Genomic DNA, 19,827 nt, shown 5'->3' on the forward strand with positions numbered 1-19,827 from the left:
CCTCCAGTGTTCACATTTGGGCATGTTGAGTATTTGTGCCAAGTTTAGTCCAGATCCATCATTGTTTGAATCCACAGTGCTCTCTGGATGTAGGTGAACTACAACTCCAAAACTCAAGGTCAATGCGCACCAAACCCTTCCAGTATTTTCTGTTGGTTGTGGGAGCTCTGTGAGCCAAGTTTTGTTCAATTCCATCGTTGGTGGAGTTCAGGATGCTCTTTGATTGTAGGTGAACTATAAATCCCAGCAAATACAACTCCCAAATGACAAAATCAATCCCACCAAGTTTGGTCCAGTACACTTTTTCCATGTGTCTATGTTAGAACCAATTAGGCTCCACCGCGCCTGGTCCCTAGTATTCCCCTTCCCTGCTTGGACCACATTCTGTGATGCTGAGAGCAAAGCTAAGGCAGGCGAGAAAGGAGTCAAGTGGGAGCCGGGGGCGCGGAGAAGCAGCGCAGAGGAAGGCGAAAGAGAAGCGCGGAGCAGAAGGCAGAGTGCCCTGGCAGACCCCCCCCCCTCCCATAGCCCTGTCTTGCCTTCTTCTTCTCACCCACCTTGAGCAGGGCCAGGGCCAGGATCCACCAGGAGGAGAGCCCCGCTCCGCCTCTCCGCCTCGCCATCCGCGGGCTTCTCAGGGGCGAGGAGGAAGCGCCTCGAGGGCCCCCTTGATGCCCTCCCCCCTCCTGCTTAAGAGGCTCTTTGGAGAGCTTTTCTCCGCGCAGGGCGACTCCCGTGTCGGGCTAGGGGCAAGGGAGGCCGCGGCGAGGGGCGGCGGGAGGCGCAAGGTGCCCTCCGCTCTCCCCAAGGGGCCATTCTGGCCAAGCGGCCCGCGGTTGCCAACCCCGGGAGGGTTGCTGCTGCTGTATCCGAGCGAGGAGGGAGAAGCTCTCTCTCCCAGGACAGGGCTTGCCCTTTCCGATCCTTTCCCTGGGCGCCCTGGAAGGGCCAACTCTCCAGGAGTGCTTCTCCTCCTCTCGGCGCCTGAGAAGGAGGAGGAGAAGCTTTCTCAGAACCAAGGCTTTCCCTTTCTCGCACAATGGCCTTGGGGCTTTCCCTCCGTCCCCGCAACCCAGCCCGCTTCCTTCCTTCCTCCTTCCTTCCTTCCCTCCCTCCCTCTTCGTCTGGGATTTCGTTCCCAGGGCTATTTTGCGACAGGAGAAGGACCAGGAGATGATTTCCTCCTTCAGGTCTTTCTCCTCCCTCCACTCTTTCCATCCACGCGTGGAATTACCCGAATGCAGCTTCGCCACTTGGGGCTCAGAGCTGTGGAGTCCTGGAGGTTGCCCTCTATGGAGGAACCAACATTCCTTGGCAGAGAAGGCTCAAGACCAGTGGTTCTCAACATGTGGGTCCCCAGATGTTTTGGCCTTCAACTCCCAGAAATCCTAACAGCTGGGATTTCTGGGACCCACAGGATGAGAACCACTGTTCAAGACCTTGTCAAACTACAATTCCAGTTATTCCACAGCATCCAGCAATTACAGTTAAGGTGGTATCAAACTGCATTCATTCTATAGCAGTGCTTCACAACCTTCCTAATGCCATGACCCCTTGATATAGTTCCTCATGTTGTGGTGACCCCCAACCACAACATTATTTTTGTTGCTACTTCCTAATTTTGCTACTGTTATGAATTGTAATGTAAATATCTGATATGCAGGATGTGTTTTCATTCCCTGGACCCAGTTTGGCACAAATACCCGATAAGCCCAAATTTGAATATTGGAGGAGTTGGGGGGGGTGTAGAGATGTGTTCATTATAAAGTGTTATTTATAATGTGTTTAAACTGTATTTATAATGTTTATTATAGAGTGTTTAATGTACTGTGTTTAAACTGCATTTATGTATTACATTTATTGCCATGGCCTAGCTGTGAGGGATAGGTTGCCATGGTGACAAGACAAAGCCTCAGAGGAGGTGGGCGGAGCTTAAGGAGGAAAAGGTTTGAAAGTGGCAGTTAAGCTCCAGTCCGGTGGAGGAGACCCGGAGAAGAGCAGAGCCAGTTAAGGGCTCTGGGAAATAGCAGAGTCAAGAAAGGACTCTGGGGAAAGTAGTTTAGTCCGGTGGAGGAGACCCGGGGAAGAGGAGAGTCAGTTAGGGCTCTGTGGTTGTGAAGCTGTGAGAATTCAGCAGTTCTTAGAATTTGTGAATATTTCTTCAGCAAGAGAGCTGAAGGTGTTACCTTGTTAGATTACTTAGGTTAAAGAATCTAACAGAGGGGGTTTTAAGGATCGCCAGTAAGGAAAGACTGGTGATCAGTGGTTTGTTCCGAGTATAGGGCAAACAGTGTGGACATTCACAATAGGGAACTCTGACATAGTATAAGCACTTCACTAAAGAAGGAGTTTGTAGATTTGTAACATTCAGAAGCCTGAAAGTATCTCAAACCAGCCATTTTGTAACATCAAGCCTTGTGCCAAGTTCAAACTCTCAAAACTGCAACAATTACGTTCTGTTAACAATAAAACTTGTTCTCTTTGTATTTCAAACCTGCCTCCTCCATTGCTTTTATGCTTGGTGCATTCCACACTACCAAAATCACCTCACAACACAACTAAGGATAAACAGAGACATAATCCAGCGTCTCTAAACATATTGGTGGCAGCTTAATTGATATTTAAAAGAAGCTTCCTCACATAATTTTGGTGGCATCTAGTGAGATTAGCGCTGCTTCTTTACATTTTTGGGTTGACAAGCGGTGGGATTAACGCTTCTTTACAGGGGGGTATTGATTTTGTCATTTGGGAGTTACAGTTTACCTACAACCAAAGAGCATTCTGAGCTCCACCAATGATGGAATTGAACCAAACTTGGCACACAGAACACCCACAACCAACAGAAAATACTGGAAGGGTTGACTTTGAGTTTTGGGGTTGTAGTTCACCTATATCAAGAGAGCACCGTGGACACAAACAATGATAGATCTGGACCAAACTTGGCATGAATACTCAATATGCCCAAATGTGAACACTTGGTGGAGTTTGGAGAAAATAGACCTTGACATTTGGGAGTTGTAGTTGGTGGGATTTATAGTTCATCTACAATCAAAAAGCATTCTGATCCTCACCAAAGATAGAATTGGGCCAAACTTCCTAAGGTCATCAGAAATATATGTATCTGATGGTCTTTGGCGACCCCTATGAAACCTCCTCACAACCCCCCGTAAGGTTCCTGACCCCCAGGTTGAGAAATGCTGTTCTACAGTATAGACCAGGCATCCAACTCCCAGAAGCCCTAGCCAGCGTCTTCAGCGTGAGGAATTCTGGGAGTTGGAGGCAGCTGGAGGACTGCAGTTTGAGGACACCTGAGGACCTTTTGTCATATAAACCTTTGAAATGAGCAGAATTATAAAAGCTTAAGATAACTTGAATTGCATTCAAGAAGAAAAAATGAAATGCAAAGATACAGAATGGGGGACGCCTGGCTCGAGAGCAGTACGTGTGAAAAAGATCTTGGAGTCCTCGTGGACAACAAGTTAAACATGAGCCAACAATGTGATGTGGCGGCAAAAAAAGCCAATGGGATTTTGGCCTGCATCAATAGGAGAACAGTGTCTAGATCTAAGGAAGTAATGCTACCCCTCTATTCTGCTTTGGTTAGACCACATCTGGAATATTGTGTCCAATTCTGGGCACCGCAATTCAAGAGAGATATTGACAAGCTGGAATGTGTCCAGAGGAGGGCGACTAAAATGATCAAGGGTCTGGAGAACAAGCCCTATGAGGAGCGGCTTAGGGAACTGGGCATGTTTAGCCTGAAGAAGAGAAGGCTGAGAGGAGATATGATAGCCATGTATAAATATGTGAGAGGGAGGAGGGAGCAAGCTTGTTTTCTGCTTCCTTGGAGACTAGGACGCGGAACAATGGCTTCAAACTACAAGAGAGGAGATTCCATCTGAACATTAGGAAGAGCTTCCTGACTGTGAGAGCCATTCAGCAGTGGAACTCTCTGCCCCGGAGTGTAGTGGAGGCTCCTTCTTTGGAAGCTTTTAAGCAGAGGCTGGATGGCCATCTGTCGGGGGTGATTTGAATGCAATATTCCTGCTTCTTGGCAGGGGGTTGGACTGGATGGCCCATGAGGTCTCTTCCAACTCTTTGATTCTATGATTCTAACTGGGGGAGGGTCATATACAAAAGGTGACCAATAGCTGCACAACTGTGAGCCCCTTTATTCCTCATACCATGGAAGAATTGCACAAACCAATTCCAGGACAGCACTGACCATAGTATCAAATTGCATTAATTCTACAGTATAGATCAGGTACGGGTAAATCCAGGCCCAGGGGCCAGATGTGGCCCCTTTACCTTTTTTCTCAAGCCCTCCTCTCTCACATCATCCTGTCCTGTCCTGTCCTGTCCTATCCTATCCTATCCTTCTCCTCCCCCCCCCTCCCTCCTTCCTTCCCCTTTCACCCTTTAATCCAGTATTTCTCAATCTTCCTAGTGCCGTAACTCCTTAATACAATTCCTCAGGTTGTGGGGACCCCCAACCATAAAATTGTTTTCATTCCTCCTTCATACTGTAATTTTGCTACTGTTATGAATCATCATATAAACATCTGATATGCAGAATGTATTTTCATTCACTGGACCAAATTGGATATTTACCACTAAGGAGAAGGTTGATTCAAGCGAGTGTTTAACTCTTCTGAGGGAGATTCCTGATTTTCCCAAATGGTAATGAATGCCATTTCCCCAAAAGGTTATGGAGATTTCCATTTCCCACAAGGTTTCGGCATAATTTCTCCAAAATTATTTCATCGGGGGAACTGGCAAGGAGACGGGGATGGACAACAACCGTTTTGACTCAATGAGGAGCTAGGCAGTTCAGGGGAAGGTGAAGACTTATTGTCCCAATAATAAGCCCCAAAATTTCTAGTGCTTTAGTTAGTAGCTGCTAACAGAGAAGCCACATGTTTCTACAATTTGCTTCCATGGGACAGGAAAGTTGGATAACGCCAAAACAGCAACTTCAGCAACTGTCCCAAACTCTTGACAAACAAGACCTCAAGTGCCCCTCCTGAGCAAAGATATAATCTTTTTTTTCCTTAGGCAAACCTTTAAGTCACTTACAGGAACTGCAAATTTCCTCTTTGCTATCTTAGCAAGAGTAAATCAGCAATCAGCAGACTCAAGCGCTATTATTTTAATCTCACACATTTCAGCCAACATAATCTCTCTATTCTGAAAATACAGAGCATTATGCCAAGAAGAACTTAATGTTTGATGAGATTTCAATTTAATAGATGGAGAAGGAACAGTAACATGAAAAATAGGCAATCTGATGCCTTTCCCCCACTATTCCTACATGAGCATCAACATTTGAAACTATCTCCACTCACTCATCAAAGAAATTACCATTAAGAAATACAAGTAATTCAAGAGCAAAAGCAAAATGAATTCAGGGAGAAGAAAATACAAACAAATTAAAACCAAACAAAGAGAAATGACATGCTTCTACCTAGAATTATTTATCAATATTGAAACAAGGTGGAAACAGATTGGAAAATTGGCAAAATAATTTTGACAGTGTTGAGGAAGGAGCAACATCATGCTGGTTGAGGATGATGAATATGTTGACGTCTAATGTTTTTGATCTCAAAATATCTATCAGTCTAAGGCAGTACAGGTTTATGCTTGGCCATATAGTCTGAAACATTAGAGTGGACCACATTGGAATAGACTTTCACATCAGTAGTTAGACAAAGCAAGCTTGTTTTCTGCTTCCTTGGAGACTAGGACGCGGAACAATGGCTTCAAACTACAGGAGAGGAGATTCCATCTGAACATGAGGAAGAACTTCCTGACTGTGAGAGCCGTTCAGCAGTGGAACTCTCTGCCCCGGAGTGTGGTGGAGGCTCCTTCTTTGGAATCTTTTAAACAGAGGCTGGATGGCCATCTGTCAGGGGTGATTTGAATGCAATATTCCTGCTTCTTGGCAGGGGGTTGGACTGGATGGCCCATGAGGTCTCTTCCAACTCTTTGATTCTATGATTCTATGATTCTATGAAATCTTTTTCGAAAAAAATAATTGCAATATCATTTCCTCCTTCCATCAGTTTCTATAATCATGTTCTTTAAGCCCCATTTTTATGACTGGTTGTGACATGTTATCCTGCCAATGCAGCTAACCCCTAGTTGTAGTCAACATATGGTGAGCATCCATCCAAATAGCATGCACAGAACACTGATTATTATAAAAATGCTGAGAAAATAAGAATGGATTTTAAAGCACTATTTAACTGAACATTTGACTTCTTCAGTTACTAACCACCTTGCCTATGGGAACCCTCAACAGGACCTATGCCAGATTGTCCTTTCCTGCTGCTCCTCCTGGAACAGCCGGCATTAGGATTTCATATAACCAACATAATAGACTTCTGATAGACCATGACTTTTCATAATGCTTAGTTCTCTGGAAATGGAATGGAAGCTGCATTTGCTGCATATATGGGGCTGCTCAACTGTTCACAATTGAATTTCTTTTCAATACTGTTTAATACCGTTGCTGGGAAAACTGCATTGGCTGCCAATACAAAGTTTAGGGTTTTGTCATTGGTCTGTAAAGAGCTAAAATTACTTGCAGCAGGGCCTAAATCCAACTGCTGGTGTCAAATAGGGTAGAGCTAGTCAATCCATTTTGCTAAATGTAAAGTTTAAAGGTGTGTAAATCCCATTTATTTAATGGGGCCTGTTGTCATTGGGATTAAAAATTAGATTTAGTCTAAGTTATCTAAAAGACTATCTGGCCTCCTCCTCTCAGGTTCAGTTAGGCCAGTGGTTACCAACCTGTGGTCTGTGGACCACTAGTGGTCTGCAAGAACTAAAATATGGTCTGCGACCTCACCGTTACTACACCATTGCAATGAGAGCATCTGGTCTTGCAAAACTTTCTTATAGTCCCGAGGCAATAGGGTTGTTGGGAGGGGAGGGGCTGACTACCCATGAAAGGTGTGACAATAAGCCTCCTGACTGCTACTTCTCCTCCTCCCTCCCTCTCTTTGAGTGGAGCCGTTCCATGTGGTACCTGGAAGCAGGTGTGCCTGGTGTCTTTGTTTTTACGCCTGTTGCTGGGGTTATTTGAGGTACTGATTCAGAAAATTTCACCTCAGCTCTAGATTATTAAATATGGTTTTATGCGGGTGAGCAGATGACAACTACTGGATGACAAATGTTCTGTATCAAAAATTAGAGCTGATGTGGTTTAACAAATGCAATTTTCTGAATCAGCATCCCAAGTAACCAACCCAAATCTTAAGTTGACTGACAAAAAACTGATTCGTAACCCTTTTGGTACTAATGTTGGAGAGTGGTCCCTGATCAAGTGGTCCCTGGTCAAAAGAAGTGTAGACCACTCTTGGCACTGCCTCATGGCTGCTAAGAACAGTATTTCACTGTTGCAATCCTTGCTTATGAAACTGTCTCTGTGTACTATTCAACAGGTATTGATAGGTGTGTAATGGTTTGAGCCTTGAAATCTGACTCTAGAGACCACAGTTCAAATCTCTGCTCAGCTATGGAAACTTCTTGGTGATCTTGGACAAATCATACTCTCTCTGTCTCAGAAGAAGGGAAAGAACAAATCTTGCAAAGAAATCTCTAGATAGGCTTCCCTTATGGTTGCTATGAGCCAGAAACAACTTGAAGGCCCATAATATACATCAACCATTTTTAGTTTTAGGTACCTTTAAGAGACATCCTGTTATTCAGACTGAATTTTATCACACCTGTATATACTGGTTTTGTTGACAATCTGATTTTAATTTTTTCATATATGTAATGTATTGTTGTGAAAGTGATGTTACAGTTATGTTGCTACTGTCTGCTGCAAGTTTCTTAAATTTTAGTGGCATATTAAATTGAACCATCCCATAAATAAATAAATATATTTCAAAACTTGTGATATATGGAACTTTTATACCCCTGGGCTGATGACTTTGAACACTTTCAGACAGGCCCTATACCCCAGGATCTTATCCCAGGTTTTCTGTTTATCCCAGATTATCTGGCAGTGAGGACTTATATAATTCAGTTTAAAGCAGAAAACCTGGGATCAGATTCCTGGGATATAGGGCCTGCCTGGAAGGGCCCTTTGTTTCGAGCCTTTGAATGAGCTATTCAGAATGCTGACCATTATATTCCAAATAGTTTTATTTATTACTTTGGACAACTCTTTAAATGTTCAGACTGAAATCCAGAAAACATTAACTACCCCACTAACATAGTAAGTACCAGTCATGGATACCTGCTTGTTTTGGTAAGAGCATAATATTTCTACATGTGAGTGCTGTAACCTTGTGGGCCCCATAAAATGCCACAATGGCATCCACATTTTCATCACAGATTTGAAATAAATGGATTATAGTCCACAAAATATAGCTCTCAATATTGTCTATCCCTTAAAATGATTAAATTCTCTACCTTTGTTGGTCTATGAAGATGGGCAAATGACTAACTTTGAAGGATGGTCAAAAGCACGGATAGAAAAAGTGCAGTTATCATCTTGATCCACTATAAATCCACATAAAAATTGAATTCTAGTAAGAAAAATGCTCTGGTAGGTTGTGACATTCATTAATATGTATCACATTTATGAACCAAGCCAGAAATTTGTCTCATATTTCCTATTTTATTCCAACCACACAATATGGCACATAAAAAGAAAACTTATACCTGCCTCAGTAGAAACTGAAAAATAGAAATGTGCTACACCACGACAATATGATTTCCAACCAGGTGATCTAAATTCCCTAGTCTTACATGGCCCAGCCTTCTAACAGAAGTTCTTTCTCATTGTTGGTTGGACAAGAGGATACTCTGGCATCTTTTGAGTGCACACATTTTCTGAGTTAAGAGTTGGAATGGCAAGCCACATTGTCTGTATTGAAATTCAGCAAATATTCCTTCCAGCAATTATAATGAAATATTCAACATGAACAAAAACTAAGGGATTAAAAAATGTAAAGGATATATGAAAATGAATTCATTTCCCATGCCTTAATACTTGCAAAGTTGCATGCATAGTGCTTGGAGGTAACTTTTAAAAATTCGTTCATTCATTTTACTTGCTGCTACAGTAGTTACAAAGCAACCAACTGACATTACAGTAGAGTCTCGCTTATCCAACCTTTGCTTATCCAACGTTCTGTATTATCCAATGCAGTCCAGGGTGGGAGAAAGAAAGAACCTTTGTCTGTTTTGGTGCTAGATTCGTAAATACAGTAATCATTACATAACTTTACCGTGTATTGAACTGTTTTTTATTTTTATTTGTTGTAAAACATGATGTTTTGGTGCTTAATTTGTAGAATCATAACGTAATCATAACGTAATTTGACGGTTAATAGGATTTTCCTTAATCCCTTCTTATTATCCAACATTTTCACTTCTCCAACATTCTGCTGGCCCGTTTATGATGGCTAAGTGAGACTCTACTGTACTTGTTATGAGGCTGAAAGGTAATGTGTTACTTTTTATGACCTTGCCACAAGCCAAGATGGCAGCTTTGTCCACTTAGAAAATGTTATCACAGGACCTAATCACGTTGACCACAATATTGGAGGTACTTTCACTTGCTCATTCTGTAGTAAAAAAATAGTCACCCTCTGTCAACAATCACTTTCAGCATTCTACATTGGGCCAGTTTTTGCGTTAAAAAGTAATAAATCAGCCATTAGGAATGGGAAAAAAACAAAAACCAGTTTCAAAACACCTCAAACTGCCATATTCCACCTCAGACCTCAGAAGAGAAGTCTTTGAACAAAAGAAAACAAAGCAAAACGAAAAAAAACCTACAAGAGATCATTAGAAAGAGATACAGCAGAATTAGAATATATCCATAAACTTCTTATCTGAACAGATAAAGTTCTGTCATAAAAACACAAAATGGTCTCTGCAATGGATAGCAATGCCTATCAATAATACAGATAACATATAGAAGGAAATTTCTTACAACTGTTAGACTATGTGGCTGACGGATAGCGATATTTGCTAAGATGATAACACAATTCAAGATGTGTGATGTGAAGTCATTGATAAGCTATGTAACCTGATAATGAGAAATCTATATTCTTCCCCCAGGGGCATAGTGTATGGGTGTGTGTTTCCATAAAATAGCCTTACAGATGGCTAAGCTGCATGGACATTCTACCATATTAACTCTTGAAAGTCCAGTACTTAAGAGTGCTTGTGTTGAATATTTGGGCTAAACATGCCTCTTATCAGAAGATGACAAGAAATACCACCAAACAAATACCAGTTAGCTGACAAATAATAAGGAATTATGAACTGTCTGGACAACCATGCCTATTTCATTACCAAATGTACCTGTGAAAATGTTGGGACAGATAGAGGAATCTTTATCTCTAGCTCTTTCTTGTTATTCCTGCCATTTCCTCTGCCTTTCTTACTGTGGAAAATACATTATGGAGAAAAAGGAAAATCATACAGTGCTTTGTAATAGCTGGCATGAGAAGCCTTTCAGAAGCATTCTTCAATTTGTTATGCTGCAATTTGGTATAGTTTTATATTGAAAGATGTCATCATTTCAATAGCAGCAAATAAGTAGCAATATGTTCCAATTAATTATGATCTTACCTGTTCTGTGGTCCTGAAGAAATTATGAGTAGTTGTGGGAATCCAGGGTTTTTCTGTCACTTCCAATATATCCATGGTTTTATTGTTGCTTTTGGTAACATTTCTGATGAAAGCCACAGTACTGCTACCACCACGGAAATTATGTGGATTATGTGTAACCGGGTTAAATGGAGGGGATGTATTTCTAGTGCTTCGAAGCAATGTTTCAGTATCTTGGAAATCTAAGATGAATAAATGACAATAAATAAAATGAGTGTCAAATGTGCTTAGAAGCAATCATTCAAATATTTGTATAAACTTTACATTTTGAGTAATTTTAGGTTATCAATTTCTGATGAGATCTTTCCTCCTTGATTGATTTCTAAGAGAAACTAAATGGAAAACCCAATTGTGAGTGCACACAACCCATGCCTTCTTTTTGTGCAAACAACTGGACAAAAACATAATTTGTGACATATTAAGCCACAAATTAAGCCCTCACACATGAATGTACACCATATACCATATACACACAACCATCATATTGTAGAGCTGTATCATATTGATACATTCAATCCATTGTTGAATGATGATTCAGTACATAGGAAGATCCCAGTAATTCAAGGATCTATTGAAATTGGGAATGAATAACCAGATCATGCCATCATCATCATCATCATCATCATCATCATCATCATCATCATCATCATAGACAGGAAAGGCAATACAAGGCAAGTTTTACATCCAGTTGCTGATGTGCTGCCGTATGTGTTAACTCTGTGGAATTTATTTTCAGCATCAAACTCCTTGGTGATTCAGGTCTACCAACAAAAAGTCTGCTACTAGTGTCAAATAACATTGAAGAGAATTAGTAGATAAAAGGAAAAAATCATGCTAGGATAACTCTAAAACAAGGACCCCCTTTGAGGGAGCACAAGAACAACAGCCTGTTCTTCTGCTCTGAGAGAGGTTATCACACCTTAGGTAAAAACATATTCCTTCGGGACAAAGCAGGAAAATCTTCCTGAAGTAATTTGTCACCTGGAAAGACTTTCCAGCTGTGGGGGCTGTGTGGATTGGGCCCAGGGATTAGGTTGCATGACTTCTGGTCCTGATCTATATAGATGTCTCGGGGTTTTTGGGCTCCCCACCCCCTCCCAAAGCCACCCAGAAAAGCCTTAAAAAGAAAATAACTTTCCTGGCCACCATTCCCCCTTCTCTGGAGCTCTCCTGGTGTTCCAGGAGAAGAGGAGAGGGGAGGAGGAAAATTGCTCCAGAGAAGGGAAAATTGCAACTGGGTAAATTAGTTTCTTTCTAAAAGGCTTTTCTGGAGGGAGGGTCGTTTTGTGTTTGGGTGGCCTGACGGAAGGCCTGGCAGGGCATCTGAAGACCCTGCCCCCCCCCCCCCAGGAAAGCGTGGATGTTAGGGGAAGATATGTGGGTTCTAATGTGGACCCAATTGGGTTTCTTAAACCTGATTAGGCCTGCATTAAAGTCCTGCCTGGAACTGCCTGTAGTCTCCCATTCTTATGCTGTTTGGTTACAAGTTTCCTGGTTTGCATCTGTAAAATATTGGCGGCTATTCAGCCTTCTATGATCACAATATAGAATACTACAGATCTGTACAAATTGTCACCAATTACGTCACAATGACAGGAGTTACATGTCCTTGTGTTTTTTTTAAAGTCTAAATTGGGCAGGAAAAACAACAAGCATGCCCAGCTTCTTGTGGGCTGCTGTGTGCAGCTCATTGGCTACGGTTGGCCTGATTGTCCAAGGCTGCTTTATAATAACAGATTGTTCAGAGGTTCTCTTATAAACTTTCATGCTGGTTCTGTTCAGTAAATAAACCTTATGGTGGACACAGCCCATAAGCTCCTGATAATGCACTATGATTACATGAGCTTTTTTCATCACCTATGTTTTGGGGGAGGCCAATGTAGCAATTAAGAGTCCAGGAAGTAACATTCCCTCCACATTTTCTTCCCTGGTTTTTCTTCCTGGATTAAGAGAATTTAGTCTCATGTATATGTGGTGAGGAAGGCAATGTTTGCCCTGTGGCATTCTGTAGTCATTGGTGTCATGTTTATAGTCTGAATATTATGGGTCTAGTTTTGCATCTTAGCTGACTTTTCCCCATGAAATATGTTGCCACTATGTACCATTCAGAAGGTGTTTTGTTTGAGGCACTTCAAGAAGTAGTGTTTCATCCATGGCAAAATCTTGTTTTGCTGCCGCAACACTGGGCTGGTTGCCACGTATAACCATTTTAACTCACAAACCCTCTAAAAAGTTGTAATTACTAGGTTAGAAGCAGCAGATGTTTCCAAATATGATCACCCAGTGTGTAATTATGAAGGCTCAGAATGTCAACCTATGATTTTTTCTTGTTCCAAAAAGAGTAGTTTGGGAACTGCTATCCTGAAATGAATGTCTTTTAAAAACATTGACATGCATGTGTAAAGCTACCAGTACAACAAAATTTATATTGTCTATTTACTTGCAAAAGACACATGGCTCTGCAAGGTTCTATTCAGTAAAAACTTTCCTTGTTCTAAACCTCATGTCTGTTATGATACCCTAAAGTATACCGCCTTTCAGCAATTCTAAGACACATATTTTTATCCATATAAATATCTCAAAAAACGAGGCCTAACTTAATATATGTAATGATTATGCCCCCCTCTCTATATATGGTATGTAATCATTATATATATAATACCCACTATATATATATATATAGTTCCCACGTGGTACTGAAATTAGTGTGTGCCTTAGAATCTATTGTGTCTTAGAGTCAACAAAATATGTATTTTACAACATCAAGATAGATTACTTCCCCACAAACATAAATTATTTCATTTTTAAATAATATACAACCTTTGCTTTTCTTTGACTAGGAAACTATAGGAATATGTTGAAATGAACACATATTGGATGTTATGAATCTCTTGAAGCGAATGTATGTTACATGATGAGAAGGCCAGCATTTAGCTTTATGACAGCAGTGACACTTCATTTGTAAGTTAAATAATTCATGTACAGAACATGAAGAAATTACTTTTTTATTACAGCTCCCAGAATCCTAACAACTTTTCCCAAGCTATGTGCATTTGTAGATGCCAGTCATTCAGAAAGAATTCTTGTTGTTTCTTAAAAAATAAAGCGGTGTAATTTATGTGATACAATTCTTTCAAAAACTGTCTTCAGGTAATTTTTGAAACTAAATTGCGTAAATGATGTGATAAAAATAACTAATGCCCCATTAAATCAAATTCTGCATGACCAATGTCTAAATTCTGTATAAAATTCTCATGCTGTAAAAAACCAAGAGCCATATACATTTACTATCCCTGTATCCATGGGGGATATGTTCTTGGATCTAGCTTGGAAACGTGACACTGCAAATGTTAGTGAATCCAACTGAAATGAATATCTTCTAGTGGAGGCTGACTATAGAGTCATGCTGGAGAATCCAGAAAATGCCTAGAGAGAATACTGCACTAAATTTCTACATTTTTTAAGGCAACTATGGCCAACTTTCAGTGGAAACATACAATAGTAACAAGCTGAAGAACCTAGAAAATGCAGAGAGAATATATTTTTTGGACATGGGAAAGTGAAATCAGGTACCAGTTCTCCAGATATAGGGGACCTACTCTATGCAGTTTCTTATTGAGTATTATGTATCCTGCCTCTCCTAGATATGTCCCAGACTTCTGGGTGACATGGAGGTATGCTGTATACATAGGAAAAGAAGTACATGTCATGGCACAGACAATGTTAGTGTGCTAGTTCCTATTTTTCAATCTTTATCTCCTATTATAGGCCCTCTTGGCGTTTGCATTATTTGAATTCCACGTTTCTTACCTGATTAAGGACCTTATCACATTAGAAAATACTCTGTTTCTGAGACTGTTTGAGAATGATTTCAAATGGGTTCTATCACATGATGTTTGCCCAATCCTGTCAGTATTCTGACATCCAACTGCAAAGCGTCCCAGAAACAGAGTATTTGCAGAAAGGATTCCCATCATGTTTTTTGAAATGCTACAGATTCTTCTATTGCTGAAGCATTGTTTTTGTGTGTGATAGGAAAATCTGTATGCATCTCATTAGCAATGATACTTTTTAAAAGGTCACAGAGTGATATTGGGGGTGTTTTGAACAGCCTTCCATGGTGTTATATGTCAAAGCTCAGTATTTTTAAATCATAAGAATCGTAATAATCAGGTGTGATGGGGAGAGTATGCCTCCCATTTCAATACAGCATCCAGTTCTAAAAAATATGGGATGCATACTGATATAAACATATTATATCCCAATGTGATAAGGTTCAAACTGATTCCTGCTATTTAGCTCACTGATACGCTTTCCCACTTGCTGCTCTATCATGTTAAAATTCTACTCCTCAATATTTGCACACTGCTTTTTTTATTACTATTTTAAAATATCACTTAAAATGTCTTTTCATCTTGAAAGCTTTTGTAAATTTAGTTAGGTTTTATTTTATAATGTGGCATAGCTATAGCATGTATCCCTCATCTCATATACTCATTTTAAAACAAGTTTTAATGCCACTGAAAAGGCTGTACGTTTACTGTTCTGTTCTATATGACACTATGTACACTGGTGGGGCCAACCTGCTAAGTAGTTAATTTAAAAGAAGGATATTAGATAAATATTTTGTATATACTTTTTATTTTATTGACTGTTGAGAGCAAGCTGCTTGAATGGCCAATAGTTGATGGAATAGCAGCTAATACTAACATCAATAAATATTATAAAAGATATCAGATTCCCTGTTATGCATGTATGCAATGATGCTCATTGTGTTGATTTGGAGAATAGGTTTTAGCTCATTGGCCTGAGCATATTTCAGATAGATTTAGTGTGCCCTCTTATCAACATGCCTTTCCAACTCACATCACTCATCTAGCTCATATATGATATCCTTTTTGCTTATCCTCTGCTTTGTCTACTTAAGACTGCAGACAAAACAAAAAGAGGATATAACCTATGAGTAATATGACTCATATCAAACTTTGTGTCTAACCATTTATTCACAAGAAAACTGAATGGAGATTTTTATGGACTGATTTTAATTTTAATTTTAATTAACTATATTAATAGTGTACTTTTTCACTTAAAAATGCAGAGAGTTATTTTACAGAGAGTGCTAAGTATAATCTAGTGAAATCACAAACAAATATGTGGATCTGAAGAATTTTACATTTGTTATGTTGAAGAAATACTTATCTAATATCTATTACTACCTATAGTTACGGATCTCTGTTTAAAAGATTTGTTGCTTTTAGTCTATTTGTTTGTGAGATGAAACCTATGATGAAAAGGTACTTACCATATATACTCTGACATAAGTTGACCTCATCTATAAATCAAGGAGAAGTTCTGGAGCCAATATGATGGATGTTGATATGACCCGTGGATAAGTCAAGGGCCATTCCATCATCACCCAAGACGGCCAGCAGCCTTTGGTCACTACTGATACCATTTTCCTGCCCAGGCTTTCAAAAAGCCATTTATTACTCTGCTTAGAGAAGAGATTGCTCCCCCCCCCACACACTTTTTGATAAAAGTTAAGTAGATATTAACTCTGATAAAAAGGAACCATCTTCTTCTTTCAGAAGAACCTTAAAAATGCTGATCTTCTCTATTAGACATGTGCATGGATCCATTTTTAGCTTTGCCCATTGGTTTATCTGTTTTGTTTGGGTGTTCGAAACAATCAAGGGGTCACAGATATGGGGGGCTTCCATCTGTAGAAACAGGTAGCACTTTACCCAAAATGCACAAGCCTACTCTCTACTCTCTCAACACTTCTTTGAGGGGATGTGCCAAAGAGCCATCACTGCCATTTTCCCATTCAGGCAATTAAAAAGGGCAGAAGTGTCACCTTAGTGGAGAGAATAAAGGAGACTGGTATAGCTTTGAGGATTTCCTGTGATGTAATAAACTCTTGCCTTTCCCTTGCTCTACTCAGAGAAGGGGATGGATATCTATATACACACACACATGAGTTAAGGTACAGTATTTACAATGATCCATGGACAAGTCAACCCAGGTATTTGGGGTTAATATTTGAGTAACATTTCTGGACTTACACACACACACACACACAGTCATTTATATAGTCATTCATATCCCATCTCATTTTCAATGTATCAAGAAAGGCTGGAGGGGGGGGGGGGCGAAATATTTGAGTTATACTGGGAAAATATCAACTCTGGAAGCATATGATTGGCTGAAATATATAATTCAAAGATAGTGCTCTACTTAACATTTTAAGTTGGTATCTTGTTGGTTGGCCCCTACTAGAGCAGGCATATTCACTCAATTGTTGAAACTGAGTGTCACCATGTAGGTTAATACCATTGATTCCATTGGTTTAGTCTAGTCAAGACTAACAACGTGATTTAGGCCTTTTAAAAAAACCTAACCAGAATATCTTGTAATTTTTGCAAATGACATTATTCTCCAGTGAATCCCCTAATATTATCCTGTAGTACAAGACATGATTGACAGCTAATGTTTTTAGGAGCATCTTACCATTGCTTGAACAAAGGTTTTCATAAACAGGTTCTCCCATCTTGTTGACTTCCATTTTTTTCCAACTGTGAGGGTATTTCCTACCCATCTTTACAACGACCTTTGAACCTTGTTTCTTGAGGAAGAGAGAGCTGTTCTTCACCTCAAGGAGCCCTTCCTTGCTGTGACAGGTCCAGTTGGGTGCCTCGGAGCAGTTAGCAAGGATAGCTTTGCGGGAATGAGCAGCATAGGACCTGGTGATGGACAGACATTGGCCAGATATGACATGGAGGAGTTTTTCCTCATTCACCCATCTCCATTGCTGGTTCATATTAGTAAAACTGCATGTCCCCACGTATGCTGTTTTCTTGCTCTCATAAATGCATTGCTGTCTTTGCTCATGGATGATCAGAAAACCATCTAGAAAAATAATGAAGAACACATATAAATGGAAAAGAACACAGATTAAATTTCATAGATCAGCAAGAGTAAGTTCACAAATCAAAGTCTCCTGAGTTATTAATTTCATTGTCCTCAAGGCTTATTCACATTAAAATAAAGGACTAAAATGGACGCTTGTGAGAATAAGGTATTAACATTCTGCATGTTTCAATTATTCTTTCTGAAGTACTTTCTGACTTTCTCTATACAAAAAAAGTTGTTGCCAGAGCAATGCAAAACAAGCATAAAACAGCATACAGACACTACAGATTCACAGCTGATTCTGAATAAAGTAATTCTTAGAGTAGACTCACTGTAAACAATATAATGGACATTCATTATTGAAGTGACTTAAAGTGGGCCTACTCTGAAGAGGGCTTGAAATATTAGTTTTACCTTTACTTTCATTTCACAACGTAGCAATAAGGCAGATTCTTAATACATTCTTTGAAAAGGTTTTATGAGATATATTTCCTGAAAATAGTTCTGCATCTCTCTGTATGTATGTCGGGATCATCTTAAAATAAACATGGGACATCTTTTACAAATACAGATTTAGCATCCCTTATTTGGAATTCTGAAAACCCAGATATTCCAAAATCCAAAATTGTCCACACGGGTGGTTGAGATAGTGATACCTTTGCTTTCTGATAGTTCAGTGCATACCAACTTTCTTTCTTATGTGTAATTATTAATAGTATTGTGCTTAAAATTACTTTCAAACTGTGTGGATAATATGGTGCATGTGAAAAAAATTAATTTCATGTTTAGACTTGGGTCCCCTCTTCAAGCTATCTCATTATGTACATACACACAAATACATTTATTCCAAAATTTGAAAAAATCTGAAGTACAAAATACTTCAAATTAAATCAATTAAATCTTAATTAAATTTCTAATAAATACTTTAAAAATTCCATCTTCTCAATGGTTAAATTCTAAAGACGTAGCCAATCCCAAATATGATCTACTATGGTTGAAATACATTTGCAGCATCAATTTCTGTAAAAAAAAAAGTTCCCTCTTAGAAGAATAGCTAAATAGTATTAAAATACCACCCTGTAAGCCTTCCCTTGCTACACTTCCATTTCGAATGGGTTGTGGAACAAGTTATTACAGGAGTTAGGATTGTACATCTGCTTTCACAATCTTCACAAGGCAAGAATAAACATGAAGCCATCTCAAATTCATTTGGCCCAAATGGAAAATCTAATGAAAGAACAATTAAAATCAACGTTTATTTTCTTTTTGAAGGAAACCCAAACAATCTTAGATTTCCTTGACCCATCCCTCTATTTCTTTTGTATAAACCAAACCTCGGAAATCATTCTCTTTCAACAACATAGTGGAAACTCCCAGAAAGAGGAAGAGGCATGAAAACGATGTAGAGTTGTACTTACCAGATATCCCAAAGGCCAAGCAGATAAAAATTAGAATGTGAAGTAAAGTCTCCATTTTCTTGCTAACAATTCCTATTGCCTCTTTCTCTCTATTTCTCTCTCTCTCCCTTTTTTTTTTAAAAAAAGTATACCCCAGATAAGTGAAGCGAAGGCTAGGAAGGAAATGTGCCTTCACAGGAGGAAAAAGTTAGTGACGAACACTTCCTCCTATTCAATTGCTTTTTGGGGAATTTTATACCACTCTGCTCTTGCATATGATTCTTCAGTTAGTGCTAGCTATCTGGTCTGTTTAGGAAAATCTAAGCAAAAAAAGACCACATTTTATAAAAGGAATACAGTGCTTGCACTTCTTTGAAAACTCATCTGAGAATAAGGAACTGTAATTTTGTTTAATTGTCTGTTTGTGAGCCATTACATGTCTGCAGGTACTCTTGATTGGCCAGTGAAAATACAGATCACACTGTTCTGTAAATACCACCAGCATTTTGTAATACTATGTTATGTATCAATCCAGGAGCCGCACATGATAGAAATTGCTCATTACTGGAGGCTCCAATATCAGAAAAGTGAAGGGCCTTGTCTCCAAGGCTATCTTTTACTTTCTTCCGTTGTGAGTTCAATTGATGTTTAGATGTTGGGTACTTCAGAAAGAGGTTTTATCATCCAATCAATCTGCCTCATTCATGATTTGCTTTTATTTTTTGAAGAGTCAATCCAGATGTCATAATGTTCCATTTGTCTACTTTTTCCAACTGTTTCTTCATGTATTCATATTATTTCTTATTCAAAACCTCTTGAGGGAAACACAGAATTCTTTTTGACTGGTAGTTCTAAGATTCCAACACCTAAAAGCACTCAT

General features: G+C 39.5%; 1 protein-coding gene across 2 annotated transcripts in view; it reads right to left on the reverse strand.

The window, feature by feature from the left end:
- Positions 1-19,076, reverse strand: part of PTPRB (protein tyrosine phosphatase receptor type B) — a 96,084-nt gene extending 77,008 nt beyond the window's left edge. Inside the window, exons 1-3 of one of the 2 annotated variants that reach the window (XM_060777462.2) lie at positions 18,969-19,076; positions 17,149-17,547; positions 10,600-10,820 (exon numbers count right to left, since the gene is read on the reverse strand). In XM_060777462.2, coding sequence (XP_060633445.2) covers positions 10,600-10,820; positions 17,149-17,547; positions 18,969-19,023 — 675 coding nt within the window. In that variant the 5' untranslated portion in view covers positions 19,024-19,076. Of the gene's footprint in view, positions 1-557; positions 1,045-10,599; positions 10,821-17,148; positions 17,548-18,968 lie in introns of those variants that run through there. The other variant, XM_060777463.2, reaches the window with a different exon arrangement.
- Between the last annotated feature and the right edge of the window lie 751 nt (positions 19,077-19,827).

The sequence above is a fragment of the Anolis sagrei genome, chromosome 5 (genome assembly GCF_037176765.1).
Source record: "Anolis sagrei isolate rAnoSag1 chromosome 5, rAnoSag1.mat, whole genome shotgun sequence".
NCBI lineage: Eukaryota > Metazoa > Chordata > Lepidosauria > Squamata > Dactyloidae > Anolis > Anolis sagrei.